Source organism: Equus asinus, chromosome 14 (assembly GCF_041296235.1).
Source record: "Equus asinus isolate D_3611 breed Donkey chromosome 14, EquAss-T2T_v2, whole genome shotgun sequence".
Lineage (NCBI taxonomy): Eukaryota > Metazoa > Chordata > Mammalia > Perissodactyla > Equidae > Equus > Equus asinus.
Genome location: NC_091803.1, coordinates 34,584,782 through 34,604,372, shown reverse-complemented (window position 1 = coordinate 34,604,372; position 19,591 = coordinate 34,584,782). Strand labels below are relative to the sequence as shown.

Sequence of the window (19,591 nt, the reverse complement as noted above, 5' to 3'; positions counted from 1 at the left end):
TAACTTTTATACCATTTTCTACATGAGGATAGTCTTTCAGAGATCTTCAAGGACTCCTTCAAGGCCACGCAGCTAGTAAATGGTGGAGCTGGAACATGCACCCATGATCGTCTGACTTCAAAGTCTAAGGTCTTAGCCATGATGCTAGATTTCCTCTCATGATTACAACCATCACTGTCTTGAAGGCGTGTAGAGGATGTGGTCAGAAGAGAATTCAGATTGATACCCAGTAAGCCACCTAATTTAGGATTATAGGAAGAGAATTCAGCAGTCTTACATTCTGAAATATATCTGCCTAACCCAGAGGCAGGTGGGACTCAGGTCTCATTCCAGCACCAGCACAAAATATAAGTAAGATGCTCATTTAAAAAATTTTAATCAGACTTCTGCAATTGCTTGAACATATATGCAGATACCAAACACCAATGTGCACCATATTAGAATTTATTATAATACAAACAAGTCCAGACACAATATATTATCTAATTAAGAAAATATGAACATTTGCTGTTTTTCTATGGTAACATTCTATTCCATTCTTTGAACTGGAATAGCCAACATGAGAGTCCTTTATTCACTTCAGATAGGCCCCCCCATGTTGGACCAGTAGGCACCAACTGTGCAAAGTAATCTTTTCCAATTGCAAAATGGAAGTTCATGCCTTCTCATGGTCTGTCTTTTATGGTTTGTCTGTTATCCTCCTCATTTCCTTCCCTATGAGACATTTCAGTCCTTGATTTGTTCAATAAAAAGACACAGTGTGTACGTGTGTAGCATTACTGCATGTCCAACCAAGGACCCGAATCACACAAGCAGAGAGATGCTAGTGACAGTCTTTGCAAGAAGCGTCACAAAACCCCGAGATAAGGCAATTGCTTAAGTGCCATCAACAGCAGCTGTTTACACGACAGACTTCAAAATTCAAGGCTTTATTTCCAAAACTGGCCCGAAAGAAAAGGCTTAAGAGTTTTTTTTTTTTTAAAAAAAGACCCTTGTCATTATTGTCCACTATTATTACTATAAATAATAATAAGTTAAAAGTCCTCAGATTATCTGAAACAACTTTTAGGACATAGGTATCAACCTAACCCAACAGGCATTTGTATTCATCTTAACCAGAAGACAACTCATTGGAGTGCCTTCAAGAATCGGACCTCTTTTAAATATTATTTATCAAAATATAAAATATAGTCAGAAGGAAAAGAGATCACAATACTACTTGATATAGCCTCCATTGTTAAAAGAAGTAATCAATGAGTGTATGAGGAAAACACTCCGAATTCACACCCAGTTTTTACTTTTTAAACAACAACAATGAATTTTACATACAATTAAAAATGTGGAGCAGAGAGCATTGAGATCCACACACATATTTTCCATCTTACATACATTCTCAGAAAGGAATTGCTTAACCTTTACAGATATTGCACTGTGCCGCATTCACAGATAGCTCCAACTAGCATTTTTCAGAGCTATGCGTTTAAAAAAAAAAAAATATATAAATATATATATATATATATTCGGTGTAGGTAGCCTTTGGTCAATGTTCTTTCATCAGGGGGTGTGGTGGAATCGCATCATACACACATTTAATGAACACGTATTTGACTGCATGTGCTGGGCAAAAAAGAAACAATGAGAGAGAGATGCCATTTAAGGGGTGTGGGGGAGTCTGCCCACCGCTCCGCTCGATGTGCATATGCCCTGCAGGGAGTGTGACAAATCTGCTTGTCCCTGAAACAACGTCCACGAACCTCCGCTAGCGGGGGCACCTGGCTGCCCCAGTGTGGTCGTCCCGTTCTCAGATACAGTAGAGTCATGCAACATGGTCCCTAAGCACAAGCCAGCTCTGTCTTGTCCTCAACCAAAGAAACAGCAACCTATTCCATTGCTGGAGAAAAACTTAGCTGAGTTAGGTTTTCTAAGAGATAGAATATGGTCTCCAATATGGCTCCTTCCCGAGGACTTCCTGCTGGACTTTATTTTGCACCGACTTTAGAATCGAATCTTTGGGTAGAACGAGACCCTACTGCAATCATTTAAAAGGAGTAGGAATGAGGATCATCAGGACTGATATGACCTGAAGTGACATGGAGTCAGCATTGAGGGCATTGGCTGAAGCTTGGGGCTGGCGTTACACTGGGGCCTTTTCTACCACACTCATTTATTGCAAATTCCCTTAAATAGGGTAGACGTGTTTTTCAATTTAGGAACAAAAATACCGTCAAAATCCAACCTGAGGAACCAAGTGTTCCAGGTGGATGGTCTGCTTTTTGTTTGGTCTCCAAAAATATCATGCAATTCCCAAATCATTTCGGGAGATGTCTTCCAGAACAGGGAAAATTTCAAACACTGGGAACCTGGGAGAGAAAGTTAACAACAACAAAAAAAGCCTAAGTAAGAGGAACTCCAATGTAGATTTCCCTTTCAAAACACATCGCTGGATACACAGGAGCCTAATATAATCAAGAGTCTATGTGCATGGGCACACGTGAGTGGTAATTCCCAGGGAAGCCCTTTTTAATCATATCCTAGAACTAACCGTTCTTGCTTTGGACAGGCAAGGGGAGCATAACTAAATAAATTAATCTTTTATCATTTTGCAAAGGATGTGGGTTAAATACCTTCACCAAAAACTGGCTCCACCCTTTCAGCCATGGGCCTCAAAGGGCAAACGAGCAGACCACGTGGGCACCTGTCCATGTCAGTTGTGTCTGCATTTGCCGCCGAATGGCAACGCCAGCTGGAATGTGGGGCAGAACTGAGAATGCCTCCCTTCACATCTGGAAAGCTACAGTTCCTGACCCTCCAAAATTAGATCCAGTTCGGAAGTCACTTTAAATAAAACAATTTGGTGAGGGCTTCAGCAAGCAAGGAGGCAGGGTTGGCAACTTTACACGTAAAAGGCTTCTCCAGGAAACTTGAGTGGCACCGCAAGAAGAAGCTATTTTGAGCAAAAGGATTGTGCACAGCTGACATGGGGATGGATCGAAACAACGGCAAGAGTGGGCTTATTTTTTTGTTTTTCTGGGCTCAAGAAATCCTCCTTTCCTGCCATGCACCAGGCAGGGTCTTTGTTTTGGAGGAGATAGATAAAATCTATACATGATGGCGAATAGAGAGACCACATCGTAGACCCCCAGGTCTGAGTTATGTTGGTTTGAAGCCTTTCCAAAGAAACCCTGGCCAGAGTTTGAATGGGATTCAATACTCCCCTGTCCCCACAGTGTCATTCTGTAGCCAGGGGTGCCAGGGCTATTTCAAGATCACAGCCCTCTCTAGGACAAAGGGAACCTTGGAAAAATCCAGAATTCGTCAGCAGTTAACTGCTGAGAACAGCACAGGGAAGTGATGCATGACCTCAGCTCTTGGAAGAAGAGTGTGGGCTCAGATACGTGCTACTGTGGCTTGGTGTGTCACACAAATGAGCAGTTCCCAGTGACTGTAGATGGTGCCGAGGCTAAGCCACACGCTATTTCTCTACTGTGTGTCCCTACTGACCACAGGATGATGACACTAGCTCAAATGGCATCTTCAAACTGGTAGGAACTTTTGCTGTCAACATGACTTTGTGAAAAATAAATGCATCAATGGAAACAAGATTCATGCTTTTCTTTCTTCTCTTCCATCTTCTCTCATCTACCAGTCTGAGAGTTGCTCAGTCTGTGGAGACAGGAAATCAGATTAGCACTCTTAAGGAGAGCTGTTCAGCCTTAGGACGGGCCACCCTCCCATCTGGAAATGGATTAGACAGAGGCACTAGGTGCCAAACCTATGGGGTCATGGGGATACTTTTATAGGTTTTCCGTTTTTGTCATACTGGTACACCAGCATCTTGATACAGTGCGAGTTGGCTGGCGAGATCCAGGGGCTACTTGTTATGGAAAAGTTGTGGTTGGTGTAGAACTGGACGGGTTGCTTCTGGCACTTGAAGAAGGCCTTGAGGGTGGCGGCCGCCATGGTTCGGAACCGCTTGCTGATGAAACAGTAGAGGAAGAAGTTGATGGCCGTGTTCAGAAGGGCCAGCATGTTGGCCACGTCGGACATGATGTGCACCAGCCAGCGGTTCTGGATGGGCGCCCCGTAGAGGTGGTAGAGAATCATGATGACGCGGGGGGCCCAGAGCGTGGCAAAGATAGAGGTTATGGTGAACAAGATGGCGGTGGTTTTCCCGGTGGAGTAGCCACGGAGGCGAAAATTGCTCTTCCTCCTGAGCTTGTACACGATGATTGAGTTCAAGATGAAGAATATGGAGCAGGGCACCAAGTATACCGTGAAGCAGTGAATCCAGATCAGGACGTGGTGCACAGAGGTGCTGTTGTAGTCTTCAGTCCAGATGTTGGGCCACCAGTAGTAGGGGATGCTGGTGAGGAAGCAGGTGATGTAGACACTGACGATGACTTTCCGGGTGCGGGCCGGGTAGGAGACCGTGTGGTACTTGAGCGGGTGGCAGACGGCGATGTACCGATCGATGGTTAAGGGGACGGTAATCCAGATGGAGGTGTGGATGGAGGAGAATTCCAGCACCTCCACGATCTTGTCGGGCACCTGAGGCATCTGCACGTTCAGGATGAAGTCTTCCAGCAGGAAGTCCACGAACACGATGAAAAAGAGGACCAAGATGTCTGCCGCGGCAAGCGCCAGGAGATAGTTGTAGGACGACTTCTGCCTCCGAGCCACCAGCTGGGAGAGGATGATCACTGTCAGGATGTTGGCTGCGGGGAGAAGAGAATCGGGTTTATTGCTGAAGCAAGATGACTTCACTGGGACTTCACTGGCTACCAGGGGGCCCCAGGCGTGGGCTTATTGGGCGGCCCCATGGCAGTCAGAGGGACTGAACCAGTGCTTCTGAGGGACAGGCTCGGTGCTACAAGTCGCACCTCATACAAAGAGCTGGATGTGATTTTGATAGAGTTTTATGCTCATATTGTAGTTTATTTGCTCCTCACACAGTCATGACAGGTGGTGTGGCCACTGTCCTCACTTCAGAAACGAAACTAGGGCTCAGAGAGCTTGAGGAACTTGCTTAGAGTCACACAGGAAGTCCTGGTGACAGAATGAAACCTAGATTCCCTAATCCCAAATGCCGTGCTCTTTCTTTTGTCCAACTGCACTGGGGACATGGGACTGGGGTGGCTTTTCCTGCTCCACGTGGTCAGGTAGGAGACTGGACTCAACGGCCTCTTAAGAACTTTTTTAGAACTTTGACTTTAGCACTGCTCCTTTTTAAGGTGGATTTGGAATTGAAGGAGCAGAGACGATCATGACCCTCAGATTAATTTAAAAATAAATTATATCTATTCTTATTTACTTGCATATATAACAATATGCATTTAAATTGGTTTCAGGATTTTGCGGTTACAAACTGCTGTATTAATACCCTGGTATGTCTCTCCACGAGAGGCGGCTCCGTGTGAGAGTTTCTCTTGGGTAGATGTTCTTGTTCAAAGCACTTTGAAATAATATTTTGAAGTGGTGGCGAGTTCAGGTACCGATGATATTAACTAGCCAGGATTCAAACCCAGGACCAACACCCTTGCTCTAAACCTCTCGCAATATTGATACTTCCAAGTCGGGGTAGGGGTGCCATGCACACTGTATGCGATAAAGAAAAATTATGAGTACACTTTACTTTCAGTCACTACTTAAGAAAAGAGGCCCATGAAAGCCAAGCTCTTTATATTTGTAAAGCTGAGATTTCAAAAGTATATTCATGCATTCCAAGTGGTTTTTTTTTTTTTTGAGGAAATTAGCCCGGAGCTAACTGCTGCCAATCCTCCTCTTTTTTTGCTGAGGAAGACTGGCCCTGAGCTAACATCCATGCCCATCTTCCTCTACTTTATACGTGGGACGCCTACTACAGCATGGCTTGACAAGCGGTGCCACGTCTGCACCCGGGATCCAAATGGGTGAACCCTGGGCCGCCGGAGCAGAACGTGTGCACTTAACTGCTGTGCCGCTGGGCTGGCCCCCATTCCAAGTGTCTTTGTGCACCTACTATGAGCCATGCCCTAGGAGGAGATGTTGAACAAAACAGACACAGTTTGTCCTGCCTTCATGGAGCTTAGAGTACACAAGGCAAGAAAAACATCAACAGAAGAAGCACAGAAGAAAATGTATAACTGGAAACTATAGTAAGTGCTGCTAGTGATCAGGAAGATCTTTGGTGAGGGACTGATGTTCAAGCTGAGATTTGGAGAAGCAGTAGGAGGCAAAAAAGGTGGGAGGAGAGTGTGTCCAGCGAAGGGGCAGCACCTGCAAAGGCCCTGAGGTGGGTGAAGCATGAAGGGCTGGGTTCACTAAGGCAAGGAACACATACTGATTTCTACTTGCTTTGTAAGCATTTTTGTACTTCATAGCTCTCTTTTATTAAACAACCATGTTCTGTTGAAGAGTGTTCCAAAATGTTTTATTCATTTAGAAAGCTTTTCAAGAAGTATGCAGCATCCACCTTTTGTGTGCCAGGGCCCACGGTGGATACAAATTGGTGTTGCAGACACTCGGAGTCTCCCCTCAGAGAATGTAGAAACAACATGCAAGTGGCTGAGTTAAAGAGAGAAACAAGAACACACAGGGTGACACAAGAGCTGCTGGTGACAGAGTGAAGGGCAAGGCTGCGGAGGAGGGTGTGGGTCAAAAGTCTGGCTTCTTTGATCGAATCATATACAGTCAGAGCTTCATGGAACCGAGCTGTGAAATCAGGTCTGATGCTTTCCTATCCAGCCAAGAGCATCGGAGCCCAGAGATTAGGAGTATGGAGTCTGGGGCTAGACTGCTGGGGGTTCAGTTCTGGCTCTACTATTACTGGCTCTTTGGCTCTGGGAAAATTTATTCAATCCTTCTGTGCCTCAGTTTCCCTTTTTATAAAATGAAGTTCATAGGGATATCCACATCATTGGGTTCTTCTGAAGATTAAGTGAGATAACTTTTATGAAGTGGTTAGAACGGGGTCTGGTGAGTGGTAAGTTCTCAGTGAATGTTGGCTATTGACTGAGAGTCCATTCATTCAACAAGTATTAACTGAGCATTTACTATGTGGCAGGCACTGTATGAGGTGTGGGAGATGCAGGGATGAACAAAAAGGACAAGTTCCCTTTTGTCATGGGGCTTAGAGTATAGTGGGGGAGACAGGCAATAAATAAACACAAAAATGTGCAAGAGAATTTCAGATAGTGATACTATACAGAATAAAACCAAAGGATGAGACAAATTGATGGGAGAGTGTTTTTTTCAGACTGAAGAATGACATTTGAGTTCAATTAAGAATGAGGAGAAAGGATCTGCCATGATAAGATCTGTGGGAAAAGAATTCTAGGCAGTGGGAATGGGACGTGCAAAGGCCCTGAGGCGGGAACGAGCTTGGTATTCCTGCAACAGTGCGAAGGCCTCTTGTCAGTCCTATAATCACCCCCATTTTACAGATGAGGAAACCGAGGCTTGGGTTGTTTAGGTAATTTGCTCAATGCCACATACTGAGTAAGTGGAGGAGCCAGAGGGCGACTCTAGCTCTGTCTGACTTTATGGCGTATCAAGTTCTGCTTTATTTTTGGTCGTAGGAAAGTGTTCTCAGCTGGAGGAAAGGGATACCTGCTCCTGGGGTTGCCCCTGACTTAGAAAAGCGCCGTCATCTCTCAGAACCTCTTTTTTCTATTCCTTAAACAATGCCCACACGTTCTCTCCTGTCCCTGTCCCACCCGAGCCTATGAAAGGGCAGGAATGAATAAATGCTGGGGTCTCCGCAGAAAAAGTGTTATATATATATTCTGCAGAGAGTGACTCTCACCACTGTCTCTTACTCCCCAGGTGAACCCTGTTTGAAGGGTGATGCTAAAAATCTTCCACATCCGACCTCCTTAAAAATATTCCAGTACCATCTGATTAACACTTTAAGTCAGACAAGTCATCAGCTCCCAGCGAAATTGCTAGGTATTCATATTTGACATTTCCTTAAGTTTCTAGTCATTGCCTCTCTTGAGAAACGAACCCGCAGACCCTGAGTTTCCCATTTCTTTTGCAGAGGGAGATTTTCCCCCAGAGACCCAGAGGGGAGCGGGACGGGCCCGGGTCTTGATTTTCTGAAAAAGAAGTGAGAAGGTGGAGTGTTCAACTCTTAAATTTTGATATTTGCTGTAATTCCCCACATCAAAAAAATCCTTTCCTTTCCACCGTGGCACGTTTTCCCCCAAGACAAGGGGTGACGTTGACAGGGTCTGTGTGTGTTTATAATGGGTGAAAAAGCGAAGAAAATCTAAGTCCTCGCTGCGGAAAAATCCCATTTTTCAACTTTTCTCTCAAACGAACTGGCCCAAGGCTCTGTGGTTGTGGAAACCCCACCAGTCTCATCCAAGCGAGCCCCAAGGAACTTCACGATCAAAATGTCAATGCTCCTCAAAAGCAAATCCTTTCTGTCAATGGTGTGGTGAGGGCGAGGCAGGTCGAAGCTCCTGGGTAACAGAAAGCACGTATTACGTGACTGCAAAGCTTCTTGGTTCTATTCTGGGGGGAATTCATCTCCTGTCCTGTGCAGCTCGAGCTCCAGAGGATTCGGAGAGTGGCTGAGAGAACAATAAAGTCTGGGCGGTCGGAGCCCGCCGCTGAATGGTCTGCTGGCGCAGAAGGAGAGGCTCGAGCTCTTCCAGAGGCATTTCTGTGCCCGTGAGGATTAAGAGGTCCCTGCAGCTGGAACAGAACACTGAGTGGGAGTTCTGAATTTCTCTTAATTCAGCTACGTTTCTTTTTCTTTTCTTGGTCTTTGAAAATTGTTTTTTCAATGACAAAAGTAAAATGCATAAAAAATTAAACATTTTATGTCAGTGTGTAATAATATTATTATTAGCTGACTTTTATGGAGCACTCAACAGGGCATTCTAAGCATCTTACCCACGATATCTCACTTAATCTTCACAACCATCCTGTGAGATTGGTACTATTATTTCAGAGCATCGAGGCTCAGAGAGGTTAAGTAACTTGTTTGAAGTCCCACAGCAGGTGAGTGGTGAGCCAGGACATTAAACCAGGTTTTTTGTCTCCTGAGTTTATACATTTAACTACTACATTAGAAATTAGAATGTGGAAGTCTGCTCAAATCCCATTTCGGAGATAATGTGGTATCTAGCCCCGTACATGGCCTCCTATGAGACATAGATACTCCTGCCTTTGTGTAGTCTCTCTCCCTTGAGTTAAAACTAGTCCTGTGACTTACTTTTGACCAACAGATTATGGCGGGAATGACACTGCATGGCAGGTCATAAGTGGGCCTTTGGAATATTTGCTCTTGGGATGTTCCCTCTTGGAACCCAGCTTGAGAAGCCCAAGCCACTGGAGAAGCCGCGTGTAGTGACTCCGGTTGAAAGCCCCAGGTCAGCTCGTATCCATCTTGGATGTCCAGCTCAATAGAAGCCCCAAGGAGCTGCCCCCTGGGGCCACTGCATGCGAGCCCCCGAGCAAGGACCACCTCGCTGAGCCCAGCCAGCCCAAGAACCACGATAAATAATCATAAGTTGTTGTTGTAAACCTCTAAGTTTTGGAGTGGCTTGCTATGCTGCAATAGATAACCAGAACAGAGGTTTGTTAGCCATTTGCTATTTATGTTTCCAGGATGTTTCTATGCCTATAAATTATAAATATAATGAGTAATAATGATTATCCTACAAAATGAGATCGTACAATAATGCTGCTGTGCAAGTCGATCTTTTTTCAATTAAAAGTAAATCATGGATTTTTTTCCCCCTATGTCCATAATATTCAAGGAATATTCCCCTATGGATGGACATTACCTATTTTACGTTTTGGCCACTTAGATCTTCATAAAGCATCTTTTTATATTTCTGTAGAATAAATTCCCCAAAGTAGGAATGCTGGTCTAAAGGGTAACACATTTTTCCTTTCTCCTTCTCTCCTTTCCCTCCTCCCTCCTTCCTTTCTAAAGGCAGATAAGAGAATTTGTAAGAAAGAAAAGAGCTTAAGTTGGAGCTAGAAAAGGATTTAGGTTAGACACCAAGAAGAACTTTTTGACCACGATGGCAGTCATGTGAAGAAAAGCAGGCCACTGACACCACACTTGCTCGGTCCATGCAGGTCTTAAGAAATCGACAGAAAATTGCTTGTCTGGGCTAATTAAATTCCGGGGCTTACCTTCTGCAAATCCTCTTTCTCTGCATCGTAAATTATGTTCTTGTGAATTTCCAAAAAGAGAGCCATTCACCCCTTTCAGCCACCAGTCCCTGTGACTTACATGCATCGCCCTTCCTTAAAGTTGCCTACCTTTTGCACTAGAAGACTCAGCCCCATGTCCTGCGGATACACAAGGACCCCTGACATTACGAGCAATTCCAGTGGTGTTACTTCAGCTGCTCGAGGGAGGTGCCCCAAGGACAGACTTTTAGGAAAAGCAGTTTCTAGGCCTCCCAGCCAAGAAGCCAGCACCGCCCTTGTGCAGATCAACCGGGGAGTGGAGACGGAATTGTGTGATGGCGCCTTGCCTCTTGGGGGCTGTGACCTCCCTCAGGGCTACCTGCTCCACCCTGGGTCTTGGAGCAGAGGAAGGGGAAAGAAAAAGATGGGGCTGACCAGACTTGGCGTTCAGTCTTTTGGTCTCCGAGGATGGTGGGAGGAGGTCTTCTGGAAGTTCTGCTCTCAGGGATTCGAGAAGATGCGTAGGGCAGGATGTCCTGAGGGCAGCTGTCTTACCATGTGGTCCAGCCTCAGGCACTGCCAGCCGGCTAGTGACCATCCTTGTTTCCTGTTGCTCCACTTGCCCCAGGGCAGAAACTATGGAATGCGGAATCTTTCCTGTAGTTGGTTATCAGGGGCACAAAACTGGCTGTGGACTAGTGAGGTGGAGGGCAGGCAGTGGGACCCCATCCCATGGGAAAGGCCATCCTGAAGGATGGCTTCCGGGTCCCCAGAAGGGCTATTTGATCTTTTTGCTCTTTGCAGAAAAAGCAAACCTCGCTCCAAATATACAGGTACCTAAGAACCCATCCTGGCTGGAAGAGGTTGTGAAGTGAGCCGTGGTTCCTACATCCATGAAACGGGCATCATCATAAATAGCACTCTCACAGGTTGTTATGAAGACACAGGAAATAACGTGTGTCAACTGCTTAGCATGGCTCCTGCCACACAGTGAGCACTCAGGAAATGTTAGCTATTGTTCCTTTTTACGCCTGGCTTATTTTGTTCAGCAGACAATTACTGAGTGAGAGGCCAGAACCTGTGCTGGAAGCAGAGATGGGCAGAAGAGAGTCTGAGCTTTCAAGGAATCCTACAGAAGATTCTCGTTTCCCTCCATGGATCATGCCAGGCGCTAACAGCCCTGTCACCCTGTCAGGAAGTTCTTCATCGCCTCTAACCTGATCTCTCTAGCTGCCCGCTGTAATTGCACCTCCCACTCCACTTGTTTCTCTGTTTGCTGGGGAAGAACGTTGGTCATTGTCTATGGAAATATGCCCCTGAGAGCCATTATTGCATGATGACTCAGTTGTCTCTTGCATTCTCTGAAACAGCCTTTGTTCTTTTTAAATTTTAGTTCTTATTTTGATCGCTGTTTAATGTTCGTTATAGCTTTCTGATCATGCTCTTCTCTATTGTTTTTCTTGCGGCGACCCCTATTTGTTACCACATTTAGCCCTTGAGTGGATCCTTTTCCTCCTTTCTTTGCGTCTCCCTCTCTAGAGTCTCCTGCCGAGAGGGAAAGCGCAGCCTGAGGCAGGAACGGCAAACATGCTTCATCTTCAATCAATGGTAGTGGCTGTTGGGTGCCATGTTGAAAAGTATTCTAAAACCATGCCCGGGCTTAGTAGTGTTGCAATGGGTTGGTGACGTCTACCATGGGGAATCAAATGCTGTGGATTTGCCCTGAGGGTCTTGGGCCCTGGAGCCATGGTGCGGCCTTCCTGGCTTTGCCCAGAACTTAGCCAAGTGGTGGTTTCCATTGTAGACCAGAACTAGTGGCGACCTCGCAGGACTGCCCCCTGTAGATGAGCAGTCAGGAAGAGCTAAGATGGCGGCCATCCCAGGGCAATCCGGGTCAGGGCAATGGAAGAAAGTGAGTCAGCATCCTGCTGGTCATCTCATTCATCCGACCACCCCATTGGTCTTCTCTTCACTGCAAAATGGTTCTGGCTTTTTGACCGGGGGCAACCTCTTTGGGTAACCGTGACAAATGCTAGGTCTCAGCTGTGAAACCATATTCAAGTTGGCCAACAGACTCAAAAAGTTTGCACACTATACTCCGAGTGCCAAAATTCAATACGTTGAGCACTTCCTATGCGCTAGGTGGTAAAGATGAGATGATTTGTGTGATTCCCTGATGAACGTTTGTACTTGACAAGTTGTGCATTTAGTTTCACTGGTATTGGAGGAATGTTGTTTTTCCATTTAGGCTAGTGATAAAAGCCTGCTTACAAAGTAAGTTCAGTTTATTTTAAAAAGTGAGTTGATTTAAAGGAAACCGTAAGAGGATAACAGTGCAAGGAGAATGCAGGCCCTGGTCTCCATTTTACAAGTGAGAAAACTGATATTCAGAGAGGGTTAGCCACCTGCCCAAGACGGCACAGCTGGCGAGTCAAAGAAGCATTTTGGAAGCACTGGATGGTGCCATCGGGGTCAAGATCCATACCACGTGATGGATGCAGCTGTGTCTTCTCAGCTCTGGGGGTTCATCACAAAGACGATGGGGGCCTGACAAACACAGAGCAGAAAGGTTACCAGAAGGGACTGGCTCCTTAAAATGAGAGGCATGAGTTTTGGAGTCTGGCGGAGCTGCGTCAGCATCCCGGCCTCCCAGCGTTTCTGGCTGGCACTCTTGGAGAAGTTGTGTCAGTGCAGTGAGCTCCAGATCCCTCATCAGTAGAATGGGCGTGACGGTGGCATGGGGCCCAGAGGGTGGCTGTGAGGATTAGATAGAATCACGCACACACAGCCCTTAGCACAGAGCCTGCCACAGGGAAGGCGCGCAGGGAGTGGCCACAGTTCTTACACGAGAGTGTGACCACCAGTATCGTGGTAAACTGAGGCAGGCGAAGGCCCGAGGTGGAGGAAGAAGCACTGGGAGATGGAGGCAGGGGCTTCGCCTGGTGTATGTCTCGAGGATGGGAGTATTGGCTCTAGAAAAGGGTTCTGACTCATTGCTCATCCTCGGTCAATGGAAGTGTCCTTAGACTTCCCAGCTGAGATGGGAGCCGCCTCAGGGTTAGTCTGGGTCCTGACATAGACCCCTGTGTGCCCCTGGACAAGCCACTTCCCGTCTCAGGGTCTCAGGTTCCCGATCTGCAAAACGAGCCAGTGAAGAATAAAGCAAGAATCATAATGATGGTATCATCGCTCACCTCCAGCCGAGGTGAGCAGGAGTTTAACAGGCAGACCAGGCAGGGGAGGGCACTCCAGGGAGAGTGAATGCATGAGCAAAGGCCAAGAGGCGTGAAGGAGGCAGGTCTCTCCATCCTCTCGGGGCAGCGAACAGTGACCGAGTGCTTGCTGTGTGTCAGGCCCTGAACTCACGTCTCATACACATGAAAGATATCTCATATCTATGATACTAAATATTGTTTAATGTTATAAGGTCTAGCACTAAATATCCAATACTTAATCCTTACTGATAAAGTAGGGAGCTTTTTCATCCTCTTGTTATATATGAGAAAGACTGAAGCTGAAGGGTTGGGAAGTTGGCTGAGGTTAGACACACAGGTATCGAGCGCCTCCTTCAGTTCTGCCGTCCACGGACGCCTGTCATATGACAGCTGCGCAGGACTTGCACATTTAATAATAACTTTATTAAGTTTATTAAGCACTTATTAAGACTCACTATGTGTGGCTCACTCGGTAGAGGTTTTACTTGCATTAACTTGAACCCTCACACGACATTACTATGAACATCCCCCTTATAGAGATGAGAACACTGAGGCTCAGTGGGTCAGAGTCTGGCCCAGATCAGACACCAGCGTGTGCTGGACTCAGGATGCAAAAACAGTTCATCAGACTCTGGAGCCCATTTGATGCACCTGCTTGTCCAGATTTTCCATGATTAGCTCGAAGGAACTGACCATTAAACAGAAACAGGTCACTTCCTTCTTTCTTTCCTTTTTTTCCCTAAACAGTGTCTATCAGCTGGCATGTATGTGGCACAAGGGAAGAATTCACTTCAGAGGAGTTGTAGGGCCTTCGAGAACTCCCGCCACTCCCAGCCCTAGGGAATAAGTGGGGGTAAAGAGACAGTGAGTTTGTCTCTGTTTCTGAGGATTGAATTGCTTCCTGGAAGTCCAGGGCACACGAGCGTGACCCTCTGCACTGTCCCTTCCACTGTCGGACGGTGCTCCCCACTGGCTAATTTCCCCAGTGCTCATTCCTGCCCACTCTGCCCGTCCCCTCACTTCCAGCTGGTGACTGCCTCGTGCACAGGATGCTCATTTGTTTTTGCTGTTTTGTGGGCCCAGGGTGATAGTCACTGGGTGTCAGGGGACCAACAGGAAGTCAGAGGCTTCCAGGCTCTTCATCTGGAGTTCACTGGGGTGTCAGAGGCTAATTGTGGCTCTGCCCGGGTTGTCGCTGTTTGATTAAACATCTTGCGCTGAGCCCCATCCATCTGCCTCCCAGGGGCTGCCAGGGGTAGGTATTTTTAGCTGTGGGCAACTAATTTATCAATTGTGCATACGGAATGCAGCCAGCACAAAGCCTTCATTTTCTTTTGCCTGTCTTCTTCCATGCAGGCAAGGACAAAGAAAGAACAGAGGACAAAGGAGGTTGGCACTCACTTATTCATTCAACAAATGTTTACCGAGCCACCCACCATGCACCAGGCACTGTACCAGACACCGGGACACAGCAATGTGCAAACACACAAGTGGATCGAGTCCACATGGAGCTTACGATCTATTTTGACCGAGCAGACTTCTGCTTTGCTATCTACTAGCTCTGTGGCCTTGGGCGAGTCACATATTTCTCTGGGCCTCCTTCTTTCTTTCAAAAAGCATGCGCTGGTGGTGTGCTGTGTGCCACTCACAGTGCTGAGGCTGCTGGTGAGGGGGCAGATGCCTCCCCGCTAGCAAGGAGGGCAGAAAGGGAAAGAGGTTCCATGACCAAGCAGCAGGTGGGACCCAGCTGGCCCAGGCCTTGTCACAGGCCCAGGGAGGGAAAGCGGCAGTGGGTTCTGACGTTGGGGCCGGGGAAGGCTGCCCAGAGGCGTGAAGAGATGGGGAGTCGGGCGCTCTGGTGGACTGTGGGCGACACGCTCAACAACTAGAAACATAATAAATAAATTAAACAAATAGTTCATTAGCCGGTGACCCACGCTGCCTTTCCAGCCTTAAGGTGTCTCTTCCCAGCGGCTACTTCCTGAGGACAGCTGGTTGCCCGCAGCTAAGTCCACGTAGAAATGACAGCAATCAGCTGTTGACTTTGCACCTGCAGCTGCTTTCTCGTATTGGGTCTTTGTCAGGTGTCTCCAACTTAAAAGAAGGAAAGGCAATAACACGTGATATCAGGGGGAAAAAATCACTACGGTATACAAAGATGAGGTTCTTATGGTTAACCTACATACCCAGGGTTCCACTGCTATAGACACTATAGACACCTCCAGAGCGGACCACAACCGTAACGACTACTGATTAGACGATTCAGGAGGCACTTCTGGGGCCCCGACTGTCATCCCAGAAAGGCAAGCGGCAAAAAGCACAGATTCTGGAGCCTGCCTCTGCTGCTTTCTAGCTGTGTGATCGTGGGGAGTTTACTTAACCTCTCTGTGCCTTGGTTTGCTCATCTGTGAAAAGGATGATGATACAGCACTTATTACAGGTTTTTGTGAGCATTTAGTGAATTACCGCAGGGAAGATGCCTAGCCTAGTGCCTAGTGCCTTGCATGCTACATGAATTTTACCATTATTCCTATTAGACAGGTTAGAAATCCAGAAGGGCAGGAAGTGTGTCTGCTTTGCTGATTGTTATTAATATATTACCAACGTCTTACACAGTTTCTGGTATATAGTAAGTGCTCAATAAATATCTGTTGAATGAATGATTACGAATATAGATTAATAGCATCATAGACATGCAGAAAGGCTGGTTAAGTTTTGAATAGACTGGAAGATCACTAAGAGTTTACTGCTAAAATGCGTCAGGTGACGTGATCAAAGGTAATTGGAAATGAATTGGAAATTGACTCAGTGTTCAGTGGGTGAGAGAGATCTTTTTGAGGTGATCAGCTCCTGAGAAGAGGTTTTGTGCCAGAATCTTCCATGTGAATCCAATTCAGTCCAACATAAATTTCGTGGTGCTCGATTGTGTGCCAAGCCTGGATCAGGCAGGCTCTCGGGAGTGTGAGACCCATTCCTCGGGCTCCAGATGCTCAGAACTTACTGAATAAATAATCGCAAGGGAGCATGAGAAGTCATTTCAAACTTGCTGCTAGTTTCAATGGCTCTGTGCCGGGGTTTGCAAACTCCGATGGTAAGAGGGGCCAGGAGGGAACATCGAGGTGGGAGGTGGGCACGCAGAGGTCTTGAGTGACCTGGACAGCTCACGCCCGTTCCAAGAGGGCAGCCACTATTTAGTTCCAGCTGGTGGTTTCCTATAAGGGAAGGACAGCCAACTGTGGCCAGGTCTTCCAGTGCTCCAAGAGAGGCCTGTAAGCAATGCACACACACACAACGCGCGTGCACACACAGTGTGGTCCCTGGAGCTCTGATTTGAGACCTCTGCTCTAGAGCCAAAATGCAGTGTCTTTGCACAGCCTACCAGATACCTCCCGCACCACAAGCTCCCTCTGCAACCGGTGCAAATGCACCTTGCACTTCACCTTCCGAGCCATTGGCTGGATGCACAGCGTCCTTTCTCACCTCTGTAGCATCGCATGGACTATCTCTTCTGCCTGGGATGCCTTCCCTGCCTACACTCCTTGGCCTGGCAGACTCTTTATTTTTAAAGCTGTCCCTGATCTCGGTGCACTGAGTTAGGCACCTCGTTGGCTAGAGCATTTAATACACTTTTGTAATGATCTCCTTCAAAATCTTTATCACTCACTCACTGGGAGCCCCTGGAAAGCAGGGACCGTATCTCTTTCCTCTGAACCTTGAGGGCCTGCCACCGGGCAGTCAGAGTATGCACTCCATCAACGTTTGTGGAATAAAAGAGTGACAGACGGATGGACAGATGGATGGATGGATGCATTTCCCAAGGTGCTCTCTGTGGAACATTCATCTGCTTGCTGTCACTTTCTTAGTATTCTGTTGTATGTGTGATGACTGATCTGACTCTTTCCTCTGCTTTCTTCCCTCTGAGCCCGTCTCTCTAGGCAGCCTCTTGGAAACTCCTTGTTATCTCCTGTGATGGGACATGGGTCTGAGTTCCCATTCCCCACTTGCTTGCTTGCACATGATACTGAACTCAGTTCCCTCATCTGTGCAATGGGGACAATGACATCTCCCCATAGGGCTTGTTAAGAAAACTAACTTCCCATATGAGTGCATTAGTACCACGCCCAGCACGTAGTAGGTACTCACAAGTATTACTCATTCCTCCACTGAGTGTGATAGTCAGTTTCTTTCTCAGAGCACTGACTCTTCCCCTTGTCGAAACGTGGAGAGGTTTGAAGGGCCGACTCGGAAACCAGACTCTGTGGGGTTGAATCCCAAGTCTGCCCATCCCCAGCTTTGTGGTCCTGGCTAAGCGTCTTAAATACTCTGTGCCTCAGTGTTCGCCATCTGTAAAATGGGGATGATCACACCTGTCTCACAGTGTTCTTGCAGGCATTGAATGGTTAACACACATCAAGTGCTTGGAAGAGGCCCCGCTCACGGCGAGTGCCCCCAGAAAGGTCTTTTTAGTTGCTCACCAGCCCGAACCAAGAGACTCTGGGGTGAGAAGGAGCTTGCATTTCACCAGGACTCCTCAGGCTGGCCTTTCTCCCTTTCCTTCTGTCACAGATCCTGACTCCCTGTGTGTTCAGGCACCTTGCTACAAGCCACTGATGTCACAGTAAACAGAAGAATGGGTTTCTTCCCTCCCGGAGCTTCTAGCCTGGCAGGAGCCAGACAGATACCCGGAGAGATGCTCTACGACTGCAGAGGACCATCACATCATGGGAGCACCGAAGAAGGGGTAACAACCTAATCATCCATGGAAGGCTTCTTGGAAGAAGTGGCATGTGTGCAGTGACATGGAGCAGGAGGAGCCAATCAGTGACGGGGGAGCAAAGTGTGCCAACAAGAGGGAACAGAATGTGCAAAGACCGAGAGGCAAGAGAGAGAGGATGACCGCTGGGGCAGCTGGAAGCTCAGCACAGGATGGGGGTCACGGACCGGAGGATGGTGGGGTGGGTTCCAGCCTGCAGATGTATCTTGAAGAGTTTTGAATCAGTTGCCATAATTACCAATCGGAGTATTTCCTGGCCAATCCAGGATTTGTGCTTCTTTTGAAAATCAGAAGGAGAGGCCACGCGGGGCGCACATTTCCACGTGGGGCTGCCCTCCGGCTCAACAAGTCCCCGCCAGGCCTCACTCTGTTTGTGTCACCTGCCCTCCCGAGCCCGGAGAGAGTCAGGGGAGGCCTGGCTGGCGGAGAGGTGGAGGGGTAACAGCACTACATTCTAATGCTTTGAGTTGAATTTGTCCTGAGGCAACAGAGGGTCATCACAGGGCTTTACTATGTAAGATGCTTGTTTCTGCACCAAACCGCAGATACGCCTGAAGGGAGGCGAGGCAGTGCTGAAGAACAGAGGGCCCCTTGTCCACCTCTGGAAGCTTTCACACACGGCTGGTATCGCAGCTTCCTCGTGTATAAATTTTGACAGCAGCCAGCGGACCTGCTGAGAGGTACCATCCATCCCCCCACGTGATGTCCCCTCCTTTTGCCCTCTCGGTCTAGCTGAGGAAGGTTCCTCGGGTCTGGTTGTTCAAGAACATCGGAAAGGCCCCTCCCACACGCTGCCCAGCTGCGCGCTCGCCAAGGCCGCCGTCCTGGCGGACATTCTGTTCTGCTGTGGGACCTGCATCCTCCCAGCAGAGGCGGGGTGGAGGTGGCGGCACGTGTACCAGGGGACGTGGTCGGACAGGGAACAGGCCATGCCCAGAAGACAATGTCTCATTACCGGGGGCCTCGGGAAGCAATTTTCTGTGGTTGGAGAAATTGGTTTTTGTGCCTCCAGCCTCTGCACATAGCCGAATGACATGTAGGTCAAGGAGGCGTAATTATATGGAAATGGTTTTATGTTTGGGAACTTCTAACAACTCACTTCTGCATACTGAGAGGCCGCATAGAGAGAGAGTGCTTCCACTCTGCCCAGGCTCGGTTCAGCAAGTGAAGGATGGCTTGCTTCCTCGTGACTCTAGAGGGGTCTGTTTCTTTCCTGGCTTTGGACACATGTGTGATTGTCATAGAGAAAGAGAAGCGATGCCTTCTTGGTGCAGTGGTAATGAGCATGGCTGCTGGATCCAGATCTGACATGTACTTGCTGTGTGACCTTGGGCAAGGTACCTAACTTCTCTGTGCCTTCATTTACTTATCTGTAAAATGGGGCTGATTGTGAGGACTAAATAAGTTAATGCACAGAAAATGCTTAGAAGGAAGTGGGACACATAGTAGATAGCACTGGAACTGTGGC

At 47.5% G+C, this 19,591-nt stretch overlaps 1 protein-coding gene across 1 annotated transcript in view; it reads right to left on the bottom strand.

Moving 5' to 3' along the window:
* Nucleotides 1-364: 364 nt before the first annotated feature.
* GPR139 (G protein-coupled receptor 139) overlaps nucleotides 365-19,591 on the bottom strand; it is a 37,570-nt gene continuing 18,343 nt past the window's right edge. The window contains exon 2 of the mRNA XM_014853486.3: nucleotides 365-4,715. Coding sequence (XP_014708972.1) covers nucleotides 3,781-4,715 — 935 coding nt within the window. The 3' untranslated portion in view covers nucleotides 365-3,780. The remainder of the gene's footprint in view (nucleotides 4,716-19,591) is intronic.